The 25,559-nt window shown below is 40.6% G+C and overlaps 1 protein-coding gene across 1 annotated transcript in view; it reads left to right on the top strand.

Moving 5' to 3' along the window:
* The window catches only part of LOC140237900 (C3 and PZP-like alpha-2-macroglobulin domain-containing protein 8), a 55,019-nt gene that overhangs the window by 14,392 nt on the left and 15,068 nt on the right, over positions 1 to 25,559 (top strand). Inside the window, exons 3-27 of the mRNA XM_072317832.1 lie at positions 289 to 311; positions 2,324 to 2,489; positions 3,130 to 3,182; positions 3,731 to 3,803; positions 4,769 to 4,882; positions 6,374 to 6,458; positions 8,590 to 8,698; positions 9,280 to 9,507; positions 13,746 to 13,913; positions 14,402 to 14,530; positions 15,493 to 15,664; positions 16,500 to 16,672; positions 17,197 to 17,346; positions 17,864 to 18,001; positions 18,401 to 18,458; positions 19,106 to 19,229; positions 19,603 to 19,834; positions 20,359 to 20,509; positions 21,468 to 21,586; positions 21,754 to 21,805; positions 22,291 to 22,494; positions 23,114 to 23,205; positions 23,775 to 23,916; positions 24,528 to 24,617; positions 25,130 to 25,306. Of these exons, the coding sequence (XP_072173933.1) occupies positions 289 to 311; positions 2,324 to 2,489; positions 3,130 to 3,182; positions 3,731 to 3,803; positions 4,769 to 4,882; positions 6,374 to 6,458; positions 8,590 to 8,698; positions 9,280 to 9,507; positions 13,746 to 13,913; positions 14,402 to 14,530; positions 15,493 to 15,664; positions 16,500 to 16,672; positions 17,197 to 17,346; positions 17,864 to 18,001; positions 18,401 to 18,458; positions 19,106 to 19,229; positions 19,603 to 19,834; positions 20,359 to 20,509; positions 21,468 to 21,586; positions 21,754 to 21,805; positions 22,291 to 22,494; positions 23,114 to 23,205; positions 23,775 to 23,916; positions 24,528 to 24,617; positions 25,130 to 25,306 (3,222 nt within the window). The remainder of the gene's footprint in view (positions 1 to 288; positions 312 to 2,323; positions 2,490 to 3,129; positions 3,183 to 3,730; positions 3,804 to 4,768; positions 4,883 to 6,373; positions 6,459 to 8,589; positions 8,699 to 9,279; positions 9,508 to 13,745; positions 13,914 to 14,401; positions 14,531 to 15,492; positions 15,665 to 16,499; positions 16,673 to 17,196; positions 17,347 to 17,863; positions 18,002 to 18,400; positions 18,459 to 19,105; positions 19,230 to 19,602; positions 19,835 to 20,358; positions 20,510 to 21,467; positions 21,587 to 21,753; positions 21,806 to 22,290; positions 22,495 to 23,113; positions 23,206 to 23,774; positions 23,917 to 24,527; positions 24,618 to 25,129; positions 25,307 to 25,559) is intronic.

Raw genomic sequence — 25,559 nt, 5'->3', positions numbered from 1 at the left:
ATCTATTTCTCTATTAAAAGATCAACTTTTATATCAGTCTGATGTAATACTTAAAAAAATCGTTGTCCCCAATGCAACCATAGACAGAATGAATCAGTAATCAATTAAGCGATGTCTTTAATGGAAGATTCAAACTATAGTGGGTTCAGTAACAGTGATCAATTAAGCATTCTCAGACACAAAATCGTGCCCTTTTTCCCATGCCTGGAACTAAATCGTTCCTCAAACACTGACTCAGTGTTTGATCATTTATGCTTCCTGTCTCTTCTTTCTTTCTCTCGAATCCAGGGAAAGGATACCTCTTGATGAAGGTGAGTGTACCTACCACTCCTATTATACATCACACTCGTGTGACTGCCTCGTCAGATTAGATCGAGATTTTGACTGAACTTCCACAACACATCAGGCATGTCTAGCACGCACGTCCCGTAATTGGACGGCCAACCTTTCACTTTTTTATAGTTTTAAATACGAACATGAAGATCGTCTGTATGATGACGCAGGCACAGACATATGTGATCACACTCTTTGTTGTATCACAACATGGGTTAGACTGGCATTATAGTAATAAGTAACGTATAACTGATGGCATATTTTATTAGATATTAAAATTTTTGTGCATCCTATAAGCTGCGATCGTCAAACAAACCAGGGAACTGCTAATCTCACCTTCCTGATCAAACTTAATCGTTGTAGGATAGCATTTTAACTCCACGTCTCCCACCTCTCCTGGAAATGATTTTCTTATTTTTTCCCGCCAATACAGTCGCTATACTTGTTTATGATAGATAAATTAATACACGTCTAGAATCATGTCGTACGATCGCAGCTCTAATTGTTCCCCCATGGTCCAATTGACATTCCGTGCTACCAATCAGGTAACCCCTCTCCATATATCAGTCAGAGCGACAAGTGGATGCCCATAGCCTCACTCGAGTAAGGCGAGATTTTCTTACAGGTGATCGACCTCCACATTCAGGGATGGGCCCTGCCCTTTTTCTCCTTACAAGCTCTCAGTAGCCATCGATACGGGATCCCAGGGTAACCGGGGTTTGACGGACAGAATTAATGACGTCCCTTTTGGCATCTTTGCACACATGCGCACAAACTGACACACCCAGTGGGCTCGCAGAACATGATTTACAGAAGACTTTTGGGGAACATCTTGAAGTGCTATTACCTTATACGCACCCATGGGAGACACCGATGATGAATAAACTGTTCTTCGTGAAATGGGATGTATGTGTGACTTTGTGTGTCTGTGTGTGTGTGTTTGTGTGTGTGCGCGTGTGTTTGTCTGTGTTTGTTTGTTTGTGTGTGTGTACTTTTTGTAACTTATAGCAACTCTTCATTTTATAAAGTGGTAATTCTATTCATGTTTTCATGAATCCCTTTCGTCATACACTTTCTGTTATTCTGTTGTGTTTTTATGACCTTCCTACTATCCTCTTACTTTTTATGTTGACAAGCTGTGAAGGAAAGCTTTCATATCCCCTTATCATCATTAAGTTTTAGACAAAATCGTCACTCTCCAAACTCTGTCTTTGCTCAGGAGGTGCACGCTCACAAGTAATAGAATTCATCTACATTGTAAAGGAGGACACCAAGATGTCTTCAAGATATCTTGGCTTTAAATTATCCCGTTGCCATACGAACATAAAAACCCAAACCCATAAAAAGAAAAGAAAAGAAATAAGGAATGGATAGGAGTATCTTAGTCTTTTTTCAAAGCCACTCTAAACTCTAAAGCAATTACAGACCACTGAAACGTACGTTTCATTGAGACAGTTGCATACCCCAGCCTGACGTCCGGACGTCCTAGGAGCTTTTCTTTTTCAAGTCTTACATCCCATCTGCCGTGTATGATACCTTTTCAGGTCTTTTCTTTACTGCATCTTTTCTCGTCCCTATACAAGTCAAGCCATCAGGTCACACCACATCTGAATTAGTACCAGGGAGGCAAGGCTTGTCAGTTGTTGTTACAGTAACTTTGTAAAATAATGTGGACAAATTGTGATGTAACGATGTGACAAGGCACGCTGGTTACTGCACAAGAGGTTAAGGTTAGGGCAGGGACAAACGCACTAACTCGGGGCCCGGCCAACAAATTTGAGGAGTTTCTTTGAGAGAAAAACAAACACAAAAACATACACGCGAAACACATTCAAATAAAAGAGAAAACAAAGCAACGTGATGCTCGGCAAGGATTTTTCCCCCCTCATACATTATCATAATCATCTTGCTTTTCTCTGGTGCATACATTTCACGACCTCAAGTTGCCCTGTATAGATAGAGTGAAGCTGTTGTGTCTGTCTCTCCGCAGCTGCCAGACCACGTGAGAGGAAAAGCGGTTCTGGAGGTATGCGGGAACTGTCGGCTCGGAGCCCGGGGTTATCACTTCAAGAACTCCTCCGACATTACCATCCTGGAGAAAAGCACATCGGTCTTCATTCAGATAGATAAACCTGTGTACAAACCCAAACAAACTGGTGAGCGAAGACCTGTTTCATCTGTTGCTATAGCAACAACAAGACAGATACATTTTATTCCATTGATGTCATGACTGTGCGCAGGGTTAGCAACTGCATGAGTTCGTTATTTGTGATAAAAAAGTGATAAAGGAATCGAGTAATTCTAAGACTGAAAGTTGTTAATGATCGTCTTGTGTAACTCACCGGTATCGTAAGGCTTGTTGATACCTTCCCGTCCCGTCGTCCAATTCCACCCTCTCGACTCCTCATCCAGAGGGGTGTGTCGGCTGTATGATGATATCTCTTCGACTCAAGCACCTCCTCGTAACTGACAAGTCAAGTACTTCATCTTACTCGTGACCCTTAAGATGTAGAGTTGATGTCAGTGTCCTCCAAATATGCAAAGCGATAAATCTCAGCTGAAAGTTACAAGCGCTCCAACAAAATTGTTGATATCCAACTTGTTGTCTTGTCTCCAAAAGGAGCCGAGATGAGAGTGTTTGAAGTCGCCAGAGAGGCCCGCCGAGATGACCTGTTCGACATGCTTACAATTAGTACCTCGTAAATTCAGACAGTTCAGCGGCACCTATGAGGTGTCTCTGTTCGATTAACAATGAAAGGCGATACTGATTTGTTTCTATCTGTTTGATTTATCTAGTTTTCATCAATTTGTTTACAACGGGACCTGATCTAAGACCGAGAAACATACCCGTAAGTGTCCTCTAGATCATCGCATTCCATTAAATAACAAAATTTCTGCGAATTCATTTTTACTAGCTCTTTTTCGCCGAGTATACTGTAAAATAACTGTATTTTCAGTGTGAATATTCGTTATTCCTTATACGTAGCACATTGTGTAGTAACAGTGGAATTCCTGGCAGGTGAATTGGCAGGTTACGGCATCCATTATTACGAGGCAAATATATAGGCTCAGTGTATATATATATACATCAGACTCACTAAACTTTTTTTTTTGTATTAAGACGATAACTGTATATAGGATGTTTATATGTGTAATTTTAGTCAAGGAATGCATTTAGACAGCACAATATTAGAAACACAGGTTCGATGACAAGTGTGGCTTCTATGTGTAACTTCCCTTAATAACCATCTTAACCAGTGGATGGTCATGGTGATGCCTTGTTACGTCATTTTTTCATCCACTGCACCTTGCTTGGTTGTTTCGTGCATTTCACAATGAAAGATGTCACTTGTTACTTTAAATCTCCTGTCCACCACTTTATCTCAATACAAAACAGATGTTAGTTTACATCTTGGACCCTAAAGGTTCTCGCATGATTCAGTGGAACGGCTTAGAACCGACATGCTGTGGTAAGTTGATCTTTACTTACTCTGTTTATCAAAAACGTACCAAATGTATCAAAATTTGCGAATGAAACTTGTTAAAGATTGTTCGTTTATGTTGTTTTCTGTTTCCTTGTGAATTACTGTGCTGCTTTCAGATCGATGTGTCATTCTCCTTTCGTGCTAAACGTTTAGAAGGTTGTTGACTTGGAATGACTGTGTTGTGAACAGGTTTTTCATCTCATGTCACTATATGACAATACAGGGCTTCACAATGCATCATTATGCATTGTCATCGCAGCTACAACCAAAAACGAGATGCGAAAATTAACACTAAATGCCTTCATCAAAGTGCATTTTATATGAACGAAATTGTTAATGCGTCGTATAGCAGTTGGCCTAACATTGAGTATGAATTATCACTGTTGATTGAATACAAGTTGGCTAATGCAGTGTGCTTTTGAAAGAAGAAGAACTTAGTAGTAGTCTGAAGTTTCTTGTGAAATGACGGTGTCTGAGATATATTGATCGGATTTACAAAGTGGACAGGAATTGTGAAACGCTTAAGTGTATAGTATAGAAAGCTCTGGATTTGTGAACAGAATGTCTTGAGTCCGAATCCTACCCGCTACGTTCATCCTTGCACAAGATTTTTTTTTGTTTGTCCGCAATGTCCCTCTTGACCCAGGTGTATTTGAATGAGTATATACCTGGCAACGCTGGTACATAATTGGCCCCTCTTGGAGAGCTGTGCCGAATCTGAAGGGTCTGCTCAGGGTGTTTAAGACATTTTTGTATTGGGATGAAATGGCTGCATTCATTTGAATCATATAGTGGTTATTCTATATGGCATTATAGGACCTACTCAGAATTTCAGAATGAAATGTTCACATTTTCATCCGTCAACACAAAAAGCTTGCTGCATTTGTCCTGTTATTCGTTGCGCATTGTATATAAAGTGTCTATAAACCTATCTTGTTCGTAACTTCCAGGTATCGTCAATACAAGCTTTCCTATCTCTGACCAACCTGTGCTTGGAACATGGGCAATTTTTGTGGAAGTTCAGGGACACACCTTCAACAAGACATTTGATGTAAATAAATACGGTAAGATTTTACATTGAGCATTCCATATATGCATTAATTATTCTGTCTGACACACAGTGGAGGCTTTCAGATACGCACTGTCACTGTGATCTACCCACTATTTGTCGGCGTTGCAAAAGTTAAGTAAAGCTTTGATGAAAAATAGCAACTGCCAAAGCAGCAGGTACGCTCGTTGTACTGCCTACTGCCTCTTGTTATGGTACCTGCTCAATTGTAATAATTAAAAAACAAGTCTCTCTGTATGACAATGCTCGTTACTTCGTAGATGTTCAAAAATCCTTGAGTGCAGCTGCAGCAACCCACTGTAAATTGTATGTAATAATTGAGTGTGTGCATTGACATTTTATGTGTATATGTGTGCGGGTGTGTTTCGTTTGTGTAGCGTGTCCATGATTGACAAGAAGTTTTCTCTGTCTCTGTCTCTCTCTCTCTCTCTCTATACGTATTAAATCATATTACATATGCGGTGCACAAACAGGGGTTTCCATTGTTCGCTCACGCCCGACACGTACACTGTTTGTCTATCACACTGAAATTATGTCAGTCATGACAGGTAGTGCGTAGTTTGACGTGTCCAGGTACACGTGTTACTTACCCTTCTGGCACAGTTTGTCGAACCCTGATTGATTGCCACGCGTTCGGGAACTTCCAGGGACCTTCTTTTTCTTTTTTCTTTTCATATAACCCAATGGGAGTGTGGGAAGGGATTAAAATAATCTTATACCTCTCCCATACCCGAGAAAGATGCCGCATGAGCAATTGCAGCTGCATTCTCACTTATTTGTTGAGGGTTAGTCATCTTGGGCATCGTACAGTGAAATTTATCCCCCATGTGCGTCACTGTTTTCGTAAATGAACATTGAAGTATTGTACTGCACTTAGTAGTACAGACTTCTTGTGCCTTGATTGAATACATTCAGAAGGAGGGAAGCAAAATTTCCTGCCGATGGAAGATAGAGACGTTAAGGACTGTCTCTAACCTGCAGTATGCCATAGGCGATGGATGTAGGTTCTTTCCCTATAGCAACCACCTACTGTCTGTCGCTACATCATAGTTTATCTGTCTAGTCTCAATGTCATATGGAATCAACACATTGATCCTTGGCGGTTTAACTGTTCCTTCCCGCTTTCACACACTCCTTGTTATTCACCGTTTACCAGTACCTCTTCTAGATTTGCGGAAAATCCGACTCTCAGCTCATCATACTTTAATATCAATATTCTTCATCAACGAGGAACTGGAGTCCAGGGCCCCTCCCCCACCCACTTTTGGCTCTTGAGAAAAGAAAGAAAAAAGGAAGAAGAAGGGAAGAAAGAAAACATAAGAAACCAATGACTGTCTGAGCGCTCCTCCCCGAGATTCTTTCCATCAAAGGGAAGGGACGGGGTCGGTTTTGCCCTTGCATGAATTTTGCTATAAATGATGTTGATATTCCGCGATTAAGATCATAATCATGGGAACATTCACGGTTTTTTTTTTTCTTCCTACAGTACTGCCAAGATTCGAGGTCATAATCGAGCCTCCGCGGTTCATCCGGGACATTAGCAAGTGCAGCCGTGCAGCGATTCACGCCAAGTAAGTCAATATTCCTCCTCCAAGATGGATGAGTGTGTTTGTTTTTGCACTTTGGTAACAAAGAAATGATATCATCAAACATAGTCTAAATATTGTGTCAGACCTAGGACTTTGTCATACATCTGTAGGTAGATGTAAACACTGCATCTAATTGTTCCTTTCCAAAGGCAAGAATGTCAAAATTGTGTACAGTACGAAATCGTGTTTTTTTTTCTCTCTCTCTCTCAAGTGTCAAGTAATGTCAAATTGTTCGTCAACTATGAAAAGCCCTAAAGCGTTTCTTCAACCCACATGAGAGCACTGGCCTGGTTGCATTAGCACAAGACATACCAGTAACCATCACATTCAGAACCACGAGGACTTTGGAACAATTAGAATTTTCTAGAATTAGAGGCGTAACCCTTGGCGACAGCTGTCATTCTCACTCCTTGACACAGTCCAACAATTGGCGCCAAGCGTGTGCAAGTATTCACAAAAAGCAAGAGCATTCTCATGTCTTGACATGTTTGCTAACTTTTGTGCCTGCTTGCCCCTCCCCATATTAGCTAATTTCAGACAAATACCAGGATATTGCATACTTTTGCGCTCCGAGATGGAATGTGTCATTGTTTTCCTCGATTCTGTCGTTGTTCGGCTTCTGTTTTTTTTTTTTTTTTTCCTGTGAGAATGATATTTATGTTTACATTGATACAGTCTGATCACGACTGTATCCGTACACTTGGATTTCTTGCATAGACTAATAGGCCCTAGATATAAGGAAATTAATACACTCTCCTAGATGTTGTCGATACAAAGATACCAGGAAATTAGAGAAATTAGTCTTCTTATCTGTTTTTCTGTGATACGAGAAATATATTTCAACCACTGCTGTATATTTTATTTCATTTATTTGATTGCGGAAAGCACTGCACATACGAATCCAACGCCATCGCTAATTTTTAAAGTTTCCCTGACTTACATGCGCCAATTTGCGAAGTTCACCCACAACACATAAACACATGATGTTCGAATTAACCCCTGGCCCTCCCGGGTTCAACAGGCAACGAATGGCAGAACCAAATTACGGCCAGCAAACCGACAATCATTGATGGAAGAATTCGATTCGATGCATCCTTGGTGACCCAGCGACTGTGGCCAAAATTTCGACGGATATCATTCCGTAACAAAATTTGTGGACCGCTGTGTCGGTCTTTCCTTCATGCTGTGTAACTTCCCCGAAGATGTCAATTGTAGTTAGGTTGTGGAGTCACAGGACGCGGAAAATTTCGTTCGTTTTATCCGTGCATACCGGAATGATCAAGATTAGACTCGAGTTCCTTGTCATTTTGAATCTTGATAGAACGTCAGAACAGAGTGCGTTGACCTTGTTTCTCTCTCTCTTCTTCCTTTGCCATCTCTTGCGAGTTATATCATTATCAGATTAAGGCCTGTACCACTTTACGTTGTAAGTATGTGTGACCAATGATCAAGGGTGCCTGTGCATTGTTCAGTCACTCAATCCCGAGCATTTTTAGCCTAATTTTCAGTCGCGTGTCATGATATTCTGAGTTCTGGCGGGAGCCGTCAGGAAATTACACGGAAATGAGCTTTCGCAGCACATTTAATAGAATGATTTGGCAAATTAAGAGTTGACCTACTTGAAAAAAGAGAGAAGAAATCATTAGGGAATGTAGTCACAAACTGTGCAGGGTCTTTCCAGCAATACCAAAAAGCAAACAAACAATCGATTGTTTTTTAGTAACAAAAAGGACGTGTGTTGTTCAAAGAGAGAGGTGACTGACATCATAACGTTTGCTATAGAAACAAAATAATGTAAACTGTCACAATATATGTTAGCCAGTGGGTATTGGAATCGAATTTACATCGCATTTAGTAAAAAAAAAAAAAAAAAAATTTACTTACACCAGCTGGCTGCCCCAGCAACAAAATGTCACAGACGATGACGATGAGACCCTCCCAATTTATTGAAAATCACGTGAAAGATGACGAGCTCTTGAAAATTTATGAGGAAATTTAAGACCGATAGTTCGAAAGAATATTGTAAACTCAGTGTCAAGTACATGCGTCATAAGTGATTGATGTCGCGTGTTTCGTTCAACGTTGTCATGCCTCTTGTCAATATATCCTCTAGGTACACCTTTGGGCAACCTGTTCGTGGAAAACTATCAATCAACATGAACCTTCATGGACTGGGTTACTATGACGACTATCTGGGTCAGAATATCTACCACTTTATGGATGTGAGTAAGGCATGAGAGTTTCCCAGCGTTTCTGCTCGACTTTAATCCATATCCTTTTCTCAACACTAGTGACATCATGTTCCGAAAGCCTAAGTGTGAAAATATTAGAAAGTGAAGCTGATTCATGATTTTTTATTATTCATGTCATAATATGTAAAGCCAACGGATGATGCAAAACGGATCCTGTTTAGAATGAGGTGATTCTTAGACTCTTTTAATGTGACTTGGCTCCGCAGGTAATCTCCCAAATTGATATCAGCAATGACTCTTTGCTAACCAATCAATGAGTCGGCATCAATCTGTTAAACTCAAGTCAAAACAAACAAACAAACAAACAAAAACAACAACAAAAAGAAAGAGTAAGTGATGTTCCGAAATTTGACTTTGCTCTCTTCTTCGATAAATCCCCATTTCACTGTGCATGCTTGTGTAATGATATAGTTTGCAGTCACGTTCTCCTCTATTTTGTACTCCCTCGCTCACTTACGGATGGTCAAAGTCAAGTTACTAAGTCGAATTCACAGCCAATGTTACCTGTTTTTATTTTGTTCTCGTGCCTGTTTCATTTTTTTTCTACGAAGATAAACGGTACGGCCTATTTCAACATCTGCATTAGCGCCCTCACGAGTGCGCCGCTCAAGCCACACTTCAAGGGAGTCATCCGCGTGGAAGCCAGTGTCACCAGTAGCGACGGGAGTGTCTTCACGGCAATGGATGAGACGTGTATGGTTCATAAACAGCTGGTCTCCTTGGAGTTCTCACCCGATACCAAGAAACACTTCAAGCCGGGCCTCCCTTACAACGGCAAGGTAACAACTCCTGTACAGTTTTCCTTCTTTTTTTTCCCCCGTTTTTCAACTCCAGAAGCCCTCTCTTCCGGGTACATGTGCTTTCCACCTGTTTCATTTGAAAACACTCTTTAGGATTGCAATACCTTGCGGAAGCCTTAAATTTTCAGATGTAGCGAATGATTCAGGAAGTCTACATGGAAGCTACACGAGTCAAAACCATTACATGGTAGTTGAATTATCATTTGGAAGCGAAACAGGTTTGCCTGATGAATATTCAATGTCAAATCATATTAAGGTCACTTTAAGGTAGGTCATGTAACCATGACGTTGATTTGGAAGCGACCGTTAACCCCTTGCAAGCACCATCCTTTTTCGGTACATAATGCTGTAATGGATTAGACATAAGACATTATTGAAATAATCACTAAGTGGTCATGTCAACTTTATCAAGCATTGGATAATTTTGCAAAGTGACGTCTTGATATGGCAGTGAATCAATCGAGTCATGAAAAGAAGATTACAAAACAAGAGATCTTCGATATGCGACAGCGTAGTGCTTAGGAAGTATAAGTATAATGGTAATTTTTCGTTTATTGCAAGTGACAATCGCTTCTCGGCCGTTGGGCTAAGATCATGTGTAGAAGATAAAACAAAATATGTCCGACTAAATTCTGCCGTCTTCTATGACGACAGTGATATACATCACACACGTAGCACTGCTACCTATACACCTCGGAGGAAAGATTCGCACCACGATCGCTCGTGCTCAGAGCTCAGTCGTCATTGGAATTACGGTTTGCATAACCGCGACAGAGCGCGAATACACTCGAAAGTTGACGAATCGCTGAGTGATGGTATTGGTACAAGCCACATAATACAATAGCAACAATAATTCGCATCACATTAAAGACAACATTATGGCAGAGGAGAGTTTGAGGGGTGGTTTATCGAGTGTGAAGAACTTGCCGTTTGAGCAAAGGGGGCGGGATTCGTGAACGCCTGCAGTTGTATCACCATGATGGACCGGCTTAGATAAAGAATCAAGGCGATATTATGTCAAACATAAAGATTGAAAAAATGATAAAAGATGTAAACAACTCAGACTCACTTTCATCTTCATTACCATCTGTAGATTAAAGTTAGCTTTCAGTTATTACACAGGTGTTCAATGGCAGTGGACCTGACAGCGATCAGAAATGAGACGCTAGTTCTAGGAGAAGGATTTTTTGTTTTGTTTTGCTTTGCTTTGCATTTTTTAGCTCACCTGAGCGAAAGGCTCAAGTGAGCTATTGCGATCGCCCTTCGTCCGGCGTCCGTCGTCCGTCGTCCGTCGTGCGTCGTGCGTAAACTTTTTACATTTTCATCTTCTTCTTGAAAACCCCAAGACCGATTTTCATCAAACTTGGCAGGTAGCATCCCTAGGGGGTTAGGATCTCAATTTGTTAAAATGGGCACCATGCCCCACCCAGGGAGCCCCCAGGGGGCCCAAACCCCCCAAAATGAAGGAATCTTTAAAAATCTTCTCTAGAATCAGAAGTTATAGAGCTAAGATAATACTATGAGTGAGTACATTAATGACTGTAGTATCAAGTTTGTTCATAGCAGATCCAGGGGTGCCCCTCTTGGGGGCAGGGGGGGGGGGGGAGGGGTTGGGAAGGTCCAAATGGGGGCCTGAATTGTACATTTTCATCTTCTTCCTGAAAACTTCATGATAGATTTTCGTCAAACTTGGCAGGTAGCATCCCTAGGGGGGTCAGGATCTCAATTTATCAAAATGGGCACCATGCCTCACCCAGAGGGCCCCAGGGGGCCCCAACCCCCCCCCCCCAAATTAAGGAATCTTAAAAATTTGGGCCCTTATTGTACATTTTCATCTTCTACTTGAGAATGCCTGGTCAAATTTTAGTAGAGCTGTGAATAATTTAGATTAGTGACTGCATGAAAGGTGAACTTGCGATACTCAGGTGAGCGCTAGACCCGCGGGTCTCTTGTTCTTTTTAATCTGTGGTGTATCAGAACGCTTACACTACATCCAACTTTCTGCGATACTCAGTTTGCAGTGAATAGCATAATATGCTATCCTAGAATATGCCTGTACTGTCTGGGACCCCTCTACTCATGACAACATCACCAAATTCGAGAAAATCCAACGACGTTTCGCACGTTTTGTCCGTAGCGACTATCCATGGACAAGTAGTGCTACGCCAATGATTCAACAGCTGCATTGGCAAACACTTCAAGAACGCAGTGCCCAGCTGAAGGCAGCAATGATGTACAGGGTCATGAACTCCCTAGTGGACATCCCACGGACTTATACAGCACCTGCACCATCTCCGTACTTGCATCGTGGACATATCCTGAAACTTGTTGTCCCTCACACAAGAACGTTATATTACAAATCATCAATCTTCCCAGATGCCATCCGATTGTGGAACAGCCTTCCTCTGGATGCTGTCAACTGCACCTCTCTAGATCTATTCAAATAGAGGGTGCAGGACATACAACTGCGTTAGCAACCAGGGGTGTTTTTAGCTGCACATAGTAACTTTGTAGACATTTTAATGGCACTGTATATGCCTGCACCACACCTGCCCACACACTAGTACGCTGATACACATTTTGTGGACTGTACTACACGGAAGAAGAAGAAGAAGATGATGAAATAGAGAGTTGTTTGCTCAATTTTAACCCGGTGAAAATACAAGGCCCAGAATGACCGACAGGTTACCATTCTCTGCACCGCACAAGACACACTAAGGGGAAGAGCTCCCCCTTTTCAATAACATTTGATGGGTTAAGTTCCAGTAGGAATACTTACACGGACCTAACTTGTGTACGCAGAGAACAGTTGCATTTAAAAAAAAATGGTTAGATTAAGATATGACAGTTGTACATTACATACCTGGCAAAACAGCAACTCTGTTTTTACGGGGAATGATAGGTGAGGCTTAGGTAATTCCTTCCCGTCAGCCTCCGCTTTATACCTCTCTTCCGGTTTCCGAGCGTTTGATGAAATGAAGTCAACCTTCAAAAGCGATGACATAACTTTTACTAGTGGGTGGATGGAAGTAAATTTATCGTGCTGTGCAATTGAGTTGCAGTTGAGTCGATTCGTAGAAATTTGCCCGGACGAATACATCTTTGCTCTTAGTCGAATTGCACGTATTATTTTGTTCATCACGCGCCTGGTATGGTCAATGAATATCACCCTGTCAAAGTACTATTTGACATGACCTGGGATAACCATATCGGCTATATTATCAGAGATAAATTCAATTCGAGCTCTTAACAGGCATTCTGTTGAGCCGGATACTAGGCTGTGTTGCTGCGTATTCCCTGCTTCTTTGTTTTTGCATGGTATTCCAATATAGCACGTATGATTAATTTTCGCAAGACATCAAAGAATATCTGTCTTCCCAGGATCACATTCCATGAGTCCTACTCTCGTATCTTAGACTATAATTATATATAAATTCATTTTGTTCGGTTTGGTTTGAATTTTTTGTGAAAGTTAAAAAAACGAATGATCGTGTAGGATTTGTCATGTGTGTGTGTTTGGGGGTGGGTAACGATTGTGATTTGTTGCCTGTACTCTCAAATGTTGATGTTTGTTTTTCGATGTTGATTTGTGTTTTTCCATAGTGTATATGTTCCTGTATCTTCCTGTATCATGTTGCGTTACTGTTTATGTTAACTTGCACATTTGTGGAAAAACAGCCTGTGGCTGAAGCAAGTACCCGTGTCTAAAGAAAATTGATAAAATGAAATGAAATATTATGACGCATTTTGAGGTTTCCTCGAAAGACTACAGTATACTGCATTGCAATGATTAACGCTATTTAGAGTGCGTAATAACCCATACTTGTCGAGTATTTTAATCACGACGTAGATTGAACAATAAAAAAAAAGAAATGTCGACAATTAAAACTTTCATATGTCTATATTATGTATATATACAAAATTAATTTTATCACGTTTTTGACAATTGACAATATGATTGGAATTAATTGCTGAAGCGTGCCTCCATCACGAGCTTTGTTATGGACTATCACAGCCACACCCAAGGCTCTTTTGCAGTGCCTTAATAAATGATCTACAATTTTATCTAGAATGAAAGTGTCTTAACTGCATACATTCATAATGTATTTGATACCCTCATACCCCTTCCATCCTGCAGCCAGCTGAGAGTGTTAGCCGACGAAATACCCCGGTAAAGCATAATGACAGTTGATATTCTCCTGTCTTCTCACGTCCAGGTGCTGCTGTTTTACCCCGACGACAGCCCGGCTAGCAGTGTCGTCGTTCGCATCAATGTCGAGAAGAATGAGCAAGTCATATTCCGAGACGAGTTTCTCGTCATGGACGGCGAAGCAGCATTCGAGATCAACAATCTTCCTGACGGTGACGGCTTGCTCTGGTTAGACGTGAGTGCTTTTTGGGGTATTGTTTAGCAGTTTATAAAATTAAGTGTTTGATAAGGAAATCATATGGAACCCAAAATAAACAAACAAAAAGCCAGAGATGACTCGATTGCCATGAAATTACGTCGGTGAACTAACAACCTGAAAGCGTAGTTTACTTATGCATGATATTTTCTTTATTTATGCGCATTTATATGTGTATATGCCATCAATATTGCAGCATCTGTAAGAAAATTTAAAAGCGTATTTTTTTCATCCTTACAACTGTTTTGTGATGTCATTGGTGAATGAAATCTATACAAGACTTGTTGCCGTGGTGATGTTTATAGGGCGATAAAGTAAAAGATAAATAGGCTGTGAAATGGTATGATGCTCGTTATCTTATTCAGCGACGCATGATTTTTGGCACTAACTGTCTGTGATGATTGTGTTGCGTGATTCGTCATTTAAGATGTATTGGTATCTTTTTTTTTTGTGCTGATTATGAACAGGCGCTGATCGTACGCGTGGATGGGAAACCCGCCGGAAGCAGCTATTCGATGCAATACCTGTCGCTTGGAAGCTGGTACTCGCCTAGCGACTGCCATCTCCTGATGACCAGCGAACAACCACGGCTCAAGGTGACCAGCTCAGTTCTGATTGGCCAACATATCGGCTTCCACTCTCTGACCCCGCTTTATGCCTAGGATTAGCAGATTGGGTTGGATAAAGATAATAAATAAAGATTAAAAAAAGTAAAAAAAACTTCAAGTTCTTATGGACAATTTTCATTGTGCTAAGATGAAAAAAAGATACCTCGTGTGAATTCCGTAGACACACAGCAGCAGTCGCTTTAACCTGGGCCCCGTTTCATAAAACTTGTTATCAATAACAAGTTATGATAGTTGTTATAAGCTACTGACATCTTTGCATCTGTGATTGGCTGAGAGCAAATTTGTCATAGAAATGTAGCAGTTCTTATTGATAACAAACTTTATGAAACGGGACCCTGATGTCAGTTTATATTGTTACCAAAGGGAAGGTTTATGCAATCTTTCTAGAGCCTCATGTGAAGAGATACGTGTATAACGAAAGAAAACTGCCGGTCCCGAGGACTTCGTTATAACGGGAGTCCACTGTATTAGGTTATTATGTAATCATTTTGTTTAACATGGGTAGCATTCCATCCTCTCCTTCCAGCCACTTTTAGCCATCTTTATCGAGCATGTGAGTCATTTAGGTGCATACTAGGGAAGGTAAACAAGACCGAAATTTGGTAGCTTTAGCTCAGTGAGCCCCGAGAGACCCAAGTCATTTCGTGTAACGTGTCGGAGACATTGCAATAACAAGAGGTTGCTTTCATTCGGACTTTTGAAGATTTTCTGCTGCTTTCCAAATACATTGCTAAATTAACATATACGTGATACTGCAACAAATATAGAGATATATGTTCTTAGTATATGTTGCAACGTCATCGACGTTGGCAAGTTGTCACGTTGCCATTCTAAGAATCCTGAATTCCCGGTAATTTGTTGCGTGTGTAAATTGGCCCAATTTTAGCACAATAGTACTGATCTGTTGCTGATATCCATTCTTTTGCCAGGTGGGGACAATGGCAACTGTACACATCAAGTCGACATGTCCTTGTAATTTCACCCTCCACTACGAAGTCATGTCGCGCGGTAACATTGTCACGTCCGGGCTGCATACAGCAAGGCGGAAGAGACAGGCGTATGAAATTGACGACCAGGACCCACCGATACAGCTAACTCAAGGTCTGACCCGTGTTGAAATCAAAGTTTGGCATTCTGACAGATTTGATAGTTGTTGGTGATTAGAGGGGAGTTTGTGGGGAGGGAGGGAGTTGCTGAAGAAAATCTGACTCATAAAGACATGACAAGGTAAATGGCAATACACAGGTGTTGTGAAATATCAGGCACATGATATGTTGCATGGACGTGGGTTTCATTTTATGCGGTTTTTTGTCATAATTGTTTCATTCTCTTGATACATTTGGTTGGTCCTTTCAAGAATTCAAACCCTGTGTTCAGATTCTTAATCCCCAAACATGAACTCCTTCTTAGAGGATTTTCCCCCTAGCACATACATTTCTAAAACAGCCTATTTTATTATCCTATCAATGTAATGAAGTATCTTTTCACGCCTTAAAACACGAAGATTCAAAGCATTAGTGCTTTGTAAGCAGTCCAGGGCCATAATTCGTCAGGTTTTGGCCTTTGAAATACATACATATTTCTAACTTTTATCGGAATCATACATACCCTGTCATGCCCGGAGACTGCGTCTACTACATGAGAGCCCACCATAAATAATGCGCAAGCGTATACTCAGAAGGTGTCTGCACAATACTGGAAGAAGGAGAAATCAGCACATTATTACATGTTAAATATTGCAGGCTTCATATATGACCTGTCATTCAAGAAAGGGCCGACCATGCGTGCGTGTTTTTAATCTTTCCGCGCGTTTTATTAATTCATGACATCAAGTTGGAAAATACATTGGTGTTGTCGTGTAGACCTTTCGCTGTGGCAACATCTGTCCTTCCTCGCTTGTCACATTGTTGTTATATTTCATCTCTTCCTCGCCCAGGTGACGGGAACGAGACACGATCTCGGCCGGAGACGTGCGACACGTCGCTGAGCTTCATGGTCACTGCAGCCATGTCACCGATGAGTCGCCTCCTCGTCTACTACGTGCGCGACGACGAAGAGGGCGTGGTTGACACGCTGCAACTGGACGTCGAACCCAGCTTTGAGAACAAGGTGAGAATCGGCGACGCATAGTAATACCTGTGTCTTTCGAGGAGTATTACTACGCAGTGGCGTTTTGTATTATTTGTAGAAAATGATTGCCCTTGTTAGGCTATCATTCTATCCGATCTTTTTCGTTTGTTTGTTCGTTTGTTTTTCCGCTAAAATGCAAGGAGGTGAGAGCATGTAGTGAATTTAGTGCTCAGTGCAATCCTAGCAGCGTGCATGCTGCAGCAATACGAGAAGGCGCTGTTTTGCAAAACGCCACTTAGGCACCTTGTGCAGAACGAAAAGGCAGGTTATAGCAAGTTATCAAAGCGTTTGTTCTTATGGAAAATGTTGGGAGGCGACTCTTTTTAATCCGCGGAGGTTTCTTGTTTGGGACAAGAAAGAGAAGATGGCGATTCGTTGGTACACGTCGGTTCGTATATCTGTCCAATGTGTCTCGATTAGTACACGTCGCGTCTCAGCTAGACCATTACCCAATACTATCTTATCTCACATGTACAACAGTTTGTGTTAATGCACTCTTTCAGGTGTCTGTGTCATGGTCCAGGAATGAGACGCTACCGAAGGCCCAGGCGACCATGGTGATCTCAGCCAAGCCAGACTCGTGTGTCTGCGTGGCTACTGTTGATAAGAGTGTTCAACTCCTCAAACCAGGATACCAGCTTACACCAGCGCAGGTGCGTGTGTCTGGGTTGGTCTGTACATTCTGCAAGATCGAGACAAAATTATGGGCACAGCAAAAATTTTGTCGCAAGCAGTTGGAATTCGTGTAACTTAACAAACTAAAAACATTATTGTGTATAAGTTTTATGTGCTTTTAGGTACACGAATATTGCAGCAACTATTATGCGCAAAGCTTTCGCTGCGTTGTGACGTCAGAGAATTCCCAAATGAAAGATTATGCCCGAGAAAATTCCGAAGCACGCTATCAGCAAATTCATATGTATGTCTGTCTAATGAGAAGGCATGAATATTTTGTAAGATTATACAATTGAAATTACCGCAGCAACAACTTAAGTCTTCACAGTTGATTCGTCATTGCTTGCAACTGAGTTACAGTTACCGTTTAAGTGTGAACAGTATGTATATAGGCAAAATAGCCTAGATTAACCGCTCAAAAGTATGAATTGTTAAATGCTGAATGGTATCGTGACCAAAAGTAAAATAACAGTCCACGAATTATACTTTTTAAAGGTTTTCGCTGAGATGGCCAAATACGACTTGTCAGATGGGAGATACGAGGACACGTTTTGGTGGAGCACGTCATTTAGAAGGAAACGATCCCCTATGTGGAATGCAATGCGGATGAGGGACGCAGATTACGCCTTTAGGGTGAGTGGGCACACACCATGGATCGTTTTTTCCTCTTTGTGACCAGTTTGCTTGCATGGCAGTCTAGGGTGTGTTCTCCCTTACAAGAAGCTGACGACACTCAATGAAACGTATACAAGATCAAACCAGCAATAAGGGTAAAGAGAAGAAAAAAAAATGATATAGGCCTAAATAGAAGTATCGGTAGTTGTTGCAGTACCGGTAGTTGTAAGAGCAATGATAATGAGAAGGATATTCCAAATGATGATGGTAATGACAATGATGATGATGATGATGATGATGATTATGATGATGATCATCATCATCATAATAGTAATAATGATAATGATGATTATGTACATATTGTTTCTGTGTACCGAGTCTAAAATGCACACTGTATGTTGTAAAATCTTTGCACAGGAAGCCGGCTTGAGAGTTATGACGGACAAAGTACAGCTCAGGTTCCAAGGGATTCCGGGTACGTCACAATCACCACATCCTTCGGAAAAGCGCTTTCTTGCTCTGACTACCGAAATTATGATTTATCTTTTAGCATAAAACCACTCAAATATGATATGTTGGAGTTCCCGTGGCACACCAGGATCGGATGATAGGCTGATCTTTAGACGATCTAGTTATCTACTGTTTTACGTTGCTTGGTCTGTTACTTTGGTTGTTGTTGTTGTTTTTGTGCCTCCATTTATAACACCTTGCCGTGCAAAAAGCTTTTCAATCGGTCGCTGAGAAAGCTCGCTTATTCATAATGCTGGATGAGTTGCTGTCTCGGTATTATGCATCTACTACTAGTTATTTAAATAGCACAAACCTCTTTTATGTCACTGTTGGCATGGCCTGCTATTTCGGTTACATTTGTCATTGTCAAGGTATGATTTTGGAGTTTTATACTATAGTAAAGAATATTGGCGAATGAACGATAATCTGTAGTGCAAGAATGAATGAGATTTTAACAACCAGCTCTTATTTCAGCTATAATATCAGCTTCTTGTGGATTGACCAGAATGATTTTCTTTTAATCTTACATATGCTTTTGTTTATTTGAGTGAACATTCACCTAAATGTATCTTTCCGACATAAAAGAAATTTTAATTATGTTTCTTCTTGTAGGATCACACGAGGCGGACGGACCGGAAGTCACTCCGTTGAAGTCCTGGCGATCTGATCAGAGACTGGATAGGCGGAGACGTGCCTACTTCCCCGAAACGTGGATTTTCAACTGCTTTAACATCAGGTGGGGACTTTCGCTACTTAGATTATCTGTTCTCAGGAAATGATTTGGGCTGTGAAAATGACATTATATTATATAATACTGCATAAACAAATCCAGAAGACACCTAAATATGTACAAAAGTCAACAAGACACACACAACACAAATCCGAATCATGACTCCATTCAATTTTTACACAATATCAGACATTTTGGTCCAGAACTTACTGTGTTATTCTGACAATTAATTTCATCTGCAGCTGAATATTAGGAGAAAACATTTCCTCTATGTTATCACCTCATCCGTGTATCTATCCTCTATGTGTTCCCAACGCTGTTGCTGTTCGCATTTATCATTTACAGCCGTAAATTCTCTCATTCTTGCTCTTATCTCCAGCTCGACGAGACGGGATCACTACATCCCTCTCCAGGTCCCGGATAGCATCACCACGTGGCAGACTGACGTGGTGGCGATGTCCCCCCATCACGGCCTGGGTGTGGCCACCTCGGTACCCCTGGTTGCCTTCAAGGACTTCTTCATCCAGTACACCCTCCCTTACTCCGTCATCAGGGGCGAACAGTTGCGAGTGCCCCTCAGTGTGTTCAATTACATGGACGTGTGTGTGAAGGTAAGATTAGTATTATGAAAACCATTTCGTGAGACCTTATTTGCAAAGACCTAAGGGCAAATGTTATTTCTTCACATACTGAATTGACACAAACGTCGATGCTTAATGTGTTAAAATTATGTGAAGCATGATGACACTTGATTGTCGGTAATGTTTGTTTGTACTGGTTCAGTGTGCTCATTTTGAAGCTCACCTCTCTTTGCATGCATCAATGTGGGTTACTAATGTTGGACCTAAAGTTTGGAAAGATATCCCTGTCACTGTTCGCCAGTCATCCTCTGTGGAATCATTTAAATCATCCCTAAAAACATATCTGTTTAACATGTTGTAGGAAACAAAACAAAAGTGAATATGTCACATAATTCCTTTTCTCTCTCCCTCTCTCTTCTTTCTTTCTTTCTTTCTTCTCCTAACCTTAAGACTAAAAGCGCCATGAGCATCTTTTGATGGACTGTTGCGCTATAAAAGTATACATTATTATTATTATTATTAATGAGTGATTGTCTCAACGTTTTGATACACAGGTGATAACGACGGTGCATATTCAAGAAGGGGTCAAATTTCTCAACTATGGAGGCCGGACACACACGTTGACTCAGTGTTTGCGAGCAAAGGAGAGCTTGACCACACAGATAGAACTAGTCTTCACCGAGCTAGGAAAGAAGAGGATACATGGTAAATAATAAAATGATCAAGAGGTGTCTGCATCGTCCCTGTGACCTCTGTTTTGTTGTGACCCCTTTCCCCTCTCCGTTTGGATCCCCCTCCCCCATTACGGTAGAATGGCTAAATCATGTGAAGAAACTGGTTTCGTAAATCATTGTGTTGTGTAGAGTTTCAATACTGCCAGTGTTAAAATTATGATCTTTTCTCCTTATCATTATCACTATTTTCCTCTTCTTCTTCTTTCTCCTCTTCCTCCTCCTCCTCGTCATTATCCTCCTCCTCCTCCTCATCATCATCACCATTATCGTCATCATCATCATCATCATCATCATCATCATCATCATTATCGTCATCATCATCATCATTATCATCATTGTCTTCATGAAAATCGTCATTATCATAAATGTCATAATATGTACCATCGGCTTTATCGTTCTTACTGTTATTAAAGGTGCTGTTGTATACTTGCCTCGATTAACACTCGGACAAGATTACGAATGCTGGAGGATGTAAGAACAACTGCATCACACTGAAAATGTGCAATGATGCAAAAAAAAAAAAAAAAAACAGGAAAAAAAGGTCATGGAAACCAAAACTGATTCAATGGAAGCACTGTGTTACACGCAATGTAAATTTCTCTAGAATACTGAGCATAGGTCCCGAGTTCGATATCCCGCCAAGTCTTTACGTCCTCGTGCAAGCTGTTCTATCCCCGAAGCCTCTCTTGATCCACATAGTTGCCATACTGAGCCCTAAGAGAGATTAGTGCATGCTACCAGTGCTTAAGATACTACCTTGAGCAAAGATAACCATGCGATCATAGCTCGTAAATGTCGAAGGTAGAATAAAAAGTTAAAAAAGAAAACGAGTTTTTACTGAGATGATAAACTGGCATCCGAATCATTAAGAAGAGTAGTTATCCGTGTCACGTGAACTGATCCGTCTCCGTCCTGCTTGTTTTGACCAGCCGGTGCAGAGGCGTTGATGACACTGTCGTGTGACTGCCAAGAGGAGCCAGGGCGTGGCGACATCCCGATGTCCACCCCGCTGGCTCGAGACAAAATCACCAACAGTATTCTTGTAGAGGTAAGAGCGGAGTTCCCTGGTAGCCGTCATAGTCCCTTCATCATCCTATTGTCACCATTGTCGAGATAAGCATTAACTTGCGACTAGTAATCGCTGACTCAATAAATTGTGGACAAATTTATTCAGTTTTTTGGTTTTCTTTTTTTGTTTTTTGTTTCACATTACAGCCGGAGGGTATTGCCAGAGGATATACTTACAGCGTTTTCTTCTGTCCAAATGGTAAGTGCTGTTCCTGACAATTAAAAGTACAATTACTTTTGCAGCTTTTCTAGTAGAGTGTCCAAGAGGATTTTTTTTTTTTTTTTTTTTTTTAATGAGATGTCTTATTTCGATATTAAGTGTACGCCAGTGTCAATATCAACTGGTTTTTATCAGTGAAAAGGGATTGGTTGAATTGGCACCACGTGACAGTCATTGTTTCATCCTGCTGTACAGTAGTGCACTAGAACTAACCGTGAATCCTCTGCGAGGGGAACAAAATATGTCAGAAATTCTCTTTTTTTTCACGATACATCCTGTGTCATACGTCATTCTAGAATTCTGCGCCCCGAATTCATACGTAGCCGTCACTCTCGTCCAGTATATCTAGACATCTACCTTCAGCCTCGCAAATAACTGCAATTAGGGTAACTGCAATTGTCATGTATCTTAGCCGGTATAGTGCGCTCGAAATCATGCTTTATTACTGATAATTTCATATGCAGAGCGGATTCACATTTCCACCCCGAGCTATGACGAGTACCAGTTTGTCCACCCGCCTGACGGCATGGAGTTCTTTACCTTCCTCTGTAAGGCGACAAGCAACGCCAAGATCGCCCTCACCGGCGATCAGACAGACAACATATTCTTTGAAATCGTCCTCGGTGGTTTCATCAATACCCAGTCCTGGATCTCAAGGAGGCGGAGAGGTAGGCTTTACACATAGAGATATACTAGTATACTAAAAACACATAGTTTCTATGGTTTTACATCGCTTCCAAATGTCCCACTGTATATCATTTTGCCTGTGTTTTTTTTTTTTTCTCGTGTATTTGAACATGGTTTTATCTTTTTCTCCTTGTCATTCTGCAATTATGTCATTCATAATTTTTTCTCTCTTTCTTTCCCTTTTCTTTTCATATAGTTTTGTTGTTGTTGTTGTTGATAGTTTTGTAATTGGAGGCTTTATTTGTGTTTAACTGCAATTATTGAAGTGTTATTGACTAGTCCTGTAATAGCGAATATTTTGATGTTCGTTTGCAGGTTCTCAACCAATCCCTCTGTATTTAGTGTTGCATTAGAGTCACGTTTCTTATGGTGCCCTTGATAAAACTGCAAATCACTCGAGTATTCACATCATGCATTTAAATCAGATCTCTTGCTCAAAATGGCAAAAACTTGACAAAACAAAAAGCAAAAACAAAACCCTAGCACGGTCGAAGTTGTTAACGTGCAACAAATGAGATCACGAGACAAAAGATATTTTGTATTGCCCGAAGAGAAGTATGATGACTATGGAATTTGACGTTGGTATTGTGTGTGATACAGGGCCCAAGATCCAAACGGCCTCCACGCCCGGTATAGTGAGCTGGGATGAGTTTAGAGCATTTTGGATTAGTTGGAGTGATACACAAATACAGGTTTGTTAGTTTCACACTTTGATTTCTTTTTCACTTTGATGATGTATGATCATGTCAAACATGACGTTATGAAATCAGTCAGTCAGTATTATGTCATTCCGTCGGTTTGTTAGCTAGTTCAATTCATTTTTTTTCCGTTTATACAATTTGTTACTTTACAACACGAAATATTGATCTACGCTAGATTTTTTTTTCCTACAGTGTTCTTCTGACGAGTGTCAAAAGGTATGTAAAGGATATTAAAAAAAAACCCAGCAATCCAGACATTAAGAATATTGTGGAATAGAACTCTGCGATTAAAACATTCCAAAGATTTCATTTTATTTTGCTATGCGCATTATCGCTGGTGAGTACAGTTTATCAAGTTACTCACGCAATCCACTTTCGCACGTGAGTCTAATACCGTTTAGATATCTGGGAAAACACGTTTAACAGAGAAACTTGAACTTTGGCACCACACAACGAGTTGTGATGAAGCAGGCAAATGATGTTAGTTTATTATTATAAGTGTGAAGCTCATCGAGTCTTTTTTTTTTTTTTTTCGTTCCAATCTTTCCACATAATTCAAGATCGGATACGGAGAGACGAAAGTCAACGAGTCTGTCATCTTGACCCTGAATGACCCCTCTCTGGCCACCATGAACGTCCAGTATATTGGATTCGCCACCGGATCTGGGTCGCTTGGCGAATTCAGAATATGGAAGAGAAAGGGTAATTATGTCAGTCATAGGAAATCTTTCTATGCATAATATGTGTATGTTTTGACGCGATGTTTAATGAATAAAAACGTCAGCTGGGCTGCTATAAAAGCTTTTTTACATTTGGTGTGTTTGGGGTTTTTTTCTCCCTCAAAATAGAAAATTTGCATGTTACTAAAAACTTCATTCTGTATGCTTTTATGTGCAATTTTCCCATTTTAAAATCAAAATATGACTTTTGCCGTCAAGAAGTTGCCAGCCGTGCGTCGAATGCCAGTCAGACACTCGATTTAATTTAACCTCATTTTCCTTTTTTTTTCCTTTTGATTTAGTGATTTGTGATCTGTTTCTAATTTACTTTCAGGGGATGAATTACCCTTATTAAAAAAAAAAAATCACATACATTGTAATGTCTTGGTAGATTAAAAATTACATATTGGATTGAGGAAAGATCCCTCTTGTTCAAGATACAAACTCATACTGAGACAGTTACTCATAACGAAAATAAAATTAATTTGGAGAAAGGGCGACGTAAGATCACATGACACAACGTGCGAGTATGATTATAATTGCATCCTTTGACATTATCATGTTTCTACACATCGCATTCTCACCTCTTCACAGGTAACAGCGAGATATACCACGAGGCATTTACGCTCACCTTACCGCTGAACTTTGTCCACGGGTCCGAGCGGGCTCAGGCCACGATGATAGGTATGTGAACGAGGTAATATAGGCAAACAATTTTAACGAGTGAGGCGTTGGGTGTGAGAATGATATGATAGGTACACGGATGAGGTGATAAGTTTATGAATATAAGGATGTCTTGATGTATTAACAATGAATTGGTGTATGAACGATATGATAGATGTGTGAGTAAGGTAGTTGGCATATGGTAATGAACGAATTTTTATACGGATTAGAAATCATGGAGTAAAACAAATATTTGATATGAACGAGAACGAAATACTAAAGAAAGCAGAAAAAATAAAATAAGTGTGGAACAAGGTATAGCTAGAACTGCGGAAGTAGAACATAAAGTTATTTGCCCTAAATATTAGAAAAAAAAGACATGCGCAATTGTGATTAAAAAACCCCAGATGTGTAATGTGCATTACATGTGCTGGAATAGATGAAGCATGTTAATGTGAAAATATTATGTCCTTATTTTTTTCTGTTCGTCTTTTCTCTCTTTCCTCTCGTCCCCGTTCTTTCTCAACACATAGCTGACGTCATGGGACCCACCCTGAACAACCTGCACAATCTGATCCGACTGCCGTTCGGCTGCGGAGAGCAGAACATGATTCACTTCGCGCCCAATGTCTACATCATGAGATACCTGCAGCGGACCAATCAGCTGACCGATGACGTCAAAAGCGAGGCAACGAACTTTCTTGTCATGGGTAAAATAATATTACACTCTCCACAGATATATCCGTGAATATATCACCCCACCCCTCCCATGTTTAATGAACTTTGTTACTTATAACATCCCAGGCAAAAGCTAATAATAAGGCTAGTCTCTAAAAGGTTTACAGAAGAAAGTATAGACTGCGCTGTATCGTCCTGGTGAGGGAAATAGTCTGACTTCCTCGAAAATAGAGACTAGTCAATGATAATGAATGAGAAAATACTAGGTCATAATCTACGTACATC

The sequence above is a fragment of the Diadema setosum genome, chromosome 14 (assembly GCF_964275005.1).
Source record: "Diadema setosum chromosome 14, eeDiaSeto1, whole genome shotgun sequence".
Classification (NCBI taxonomy): domain Eukaryota; kingdom Metazoa; phylum Echinodermata; class Echinoidea; order Diadematoida; family Diadematidae; genus Diadema; species Diadema setosum.
The sequence above is the reverse complement of the archived record's forward strand: the minus strand, read 5'-3'. Positions and strand labels throughout refer to the sequence as shown.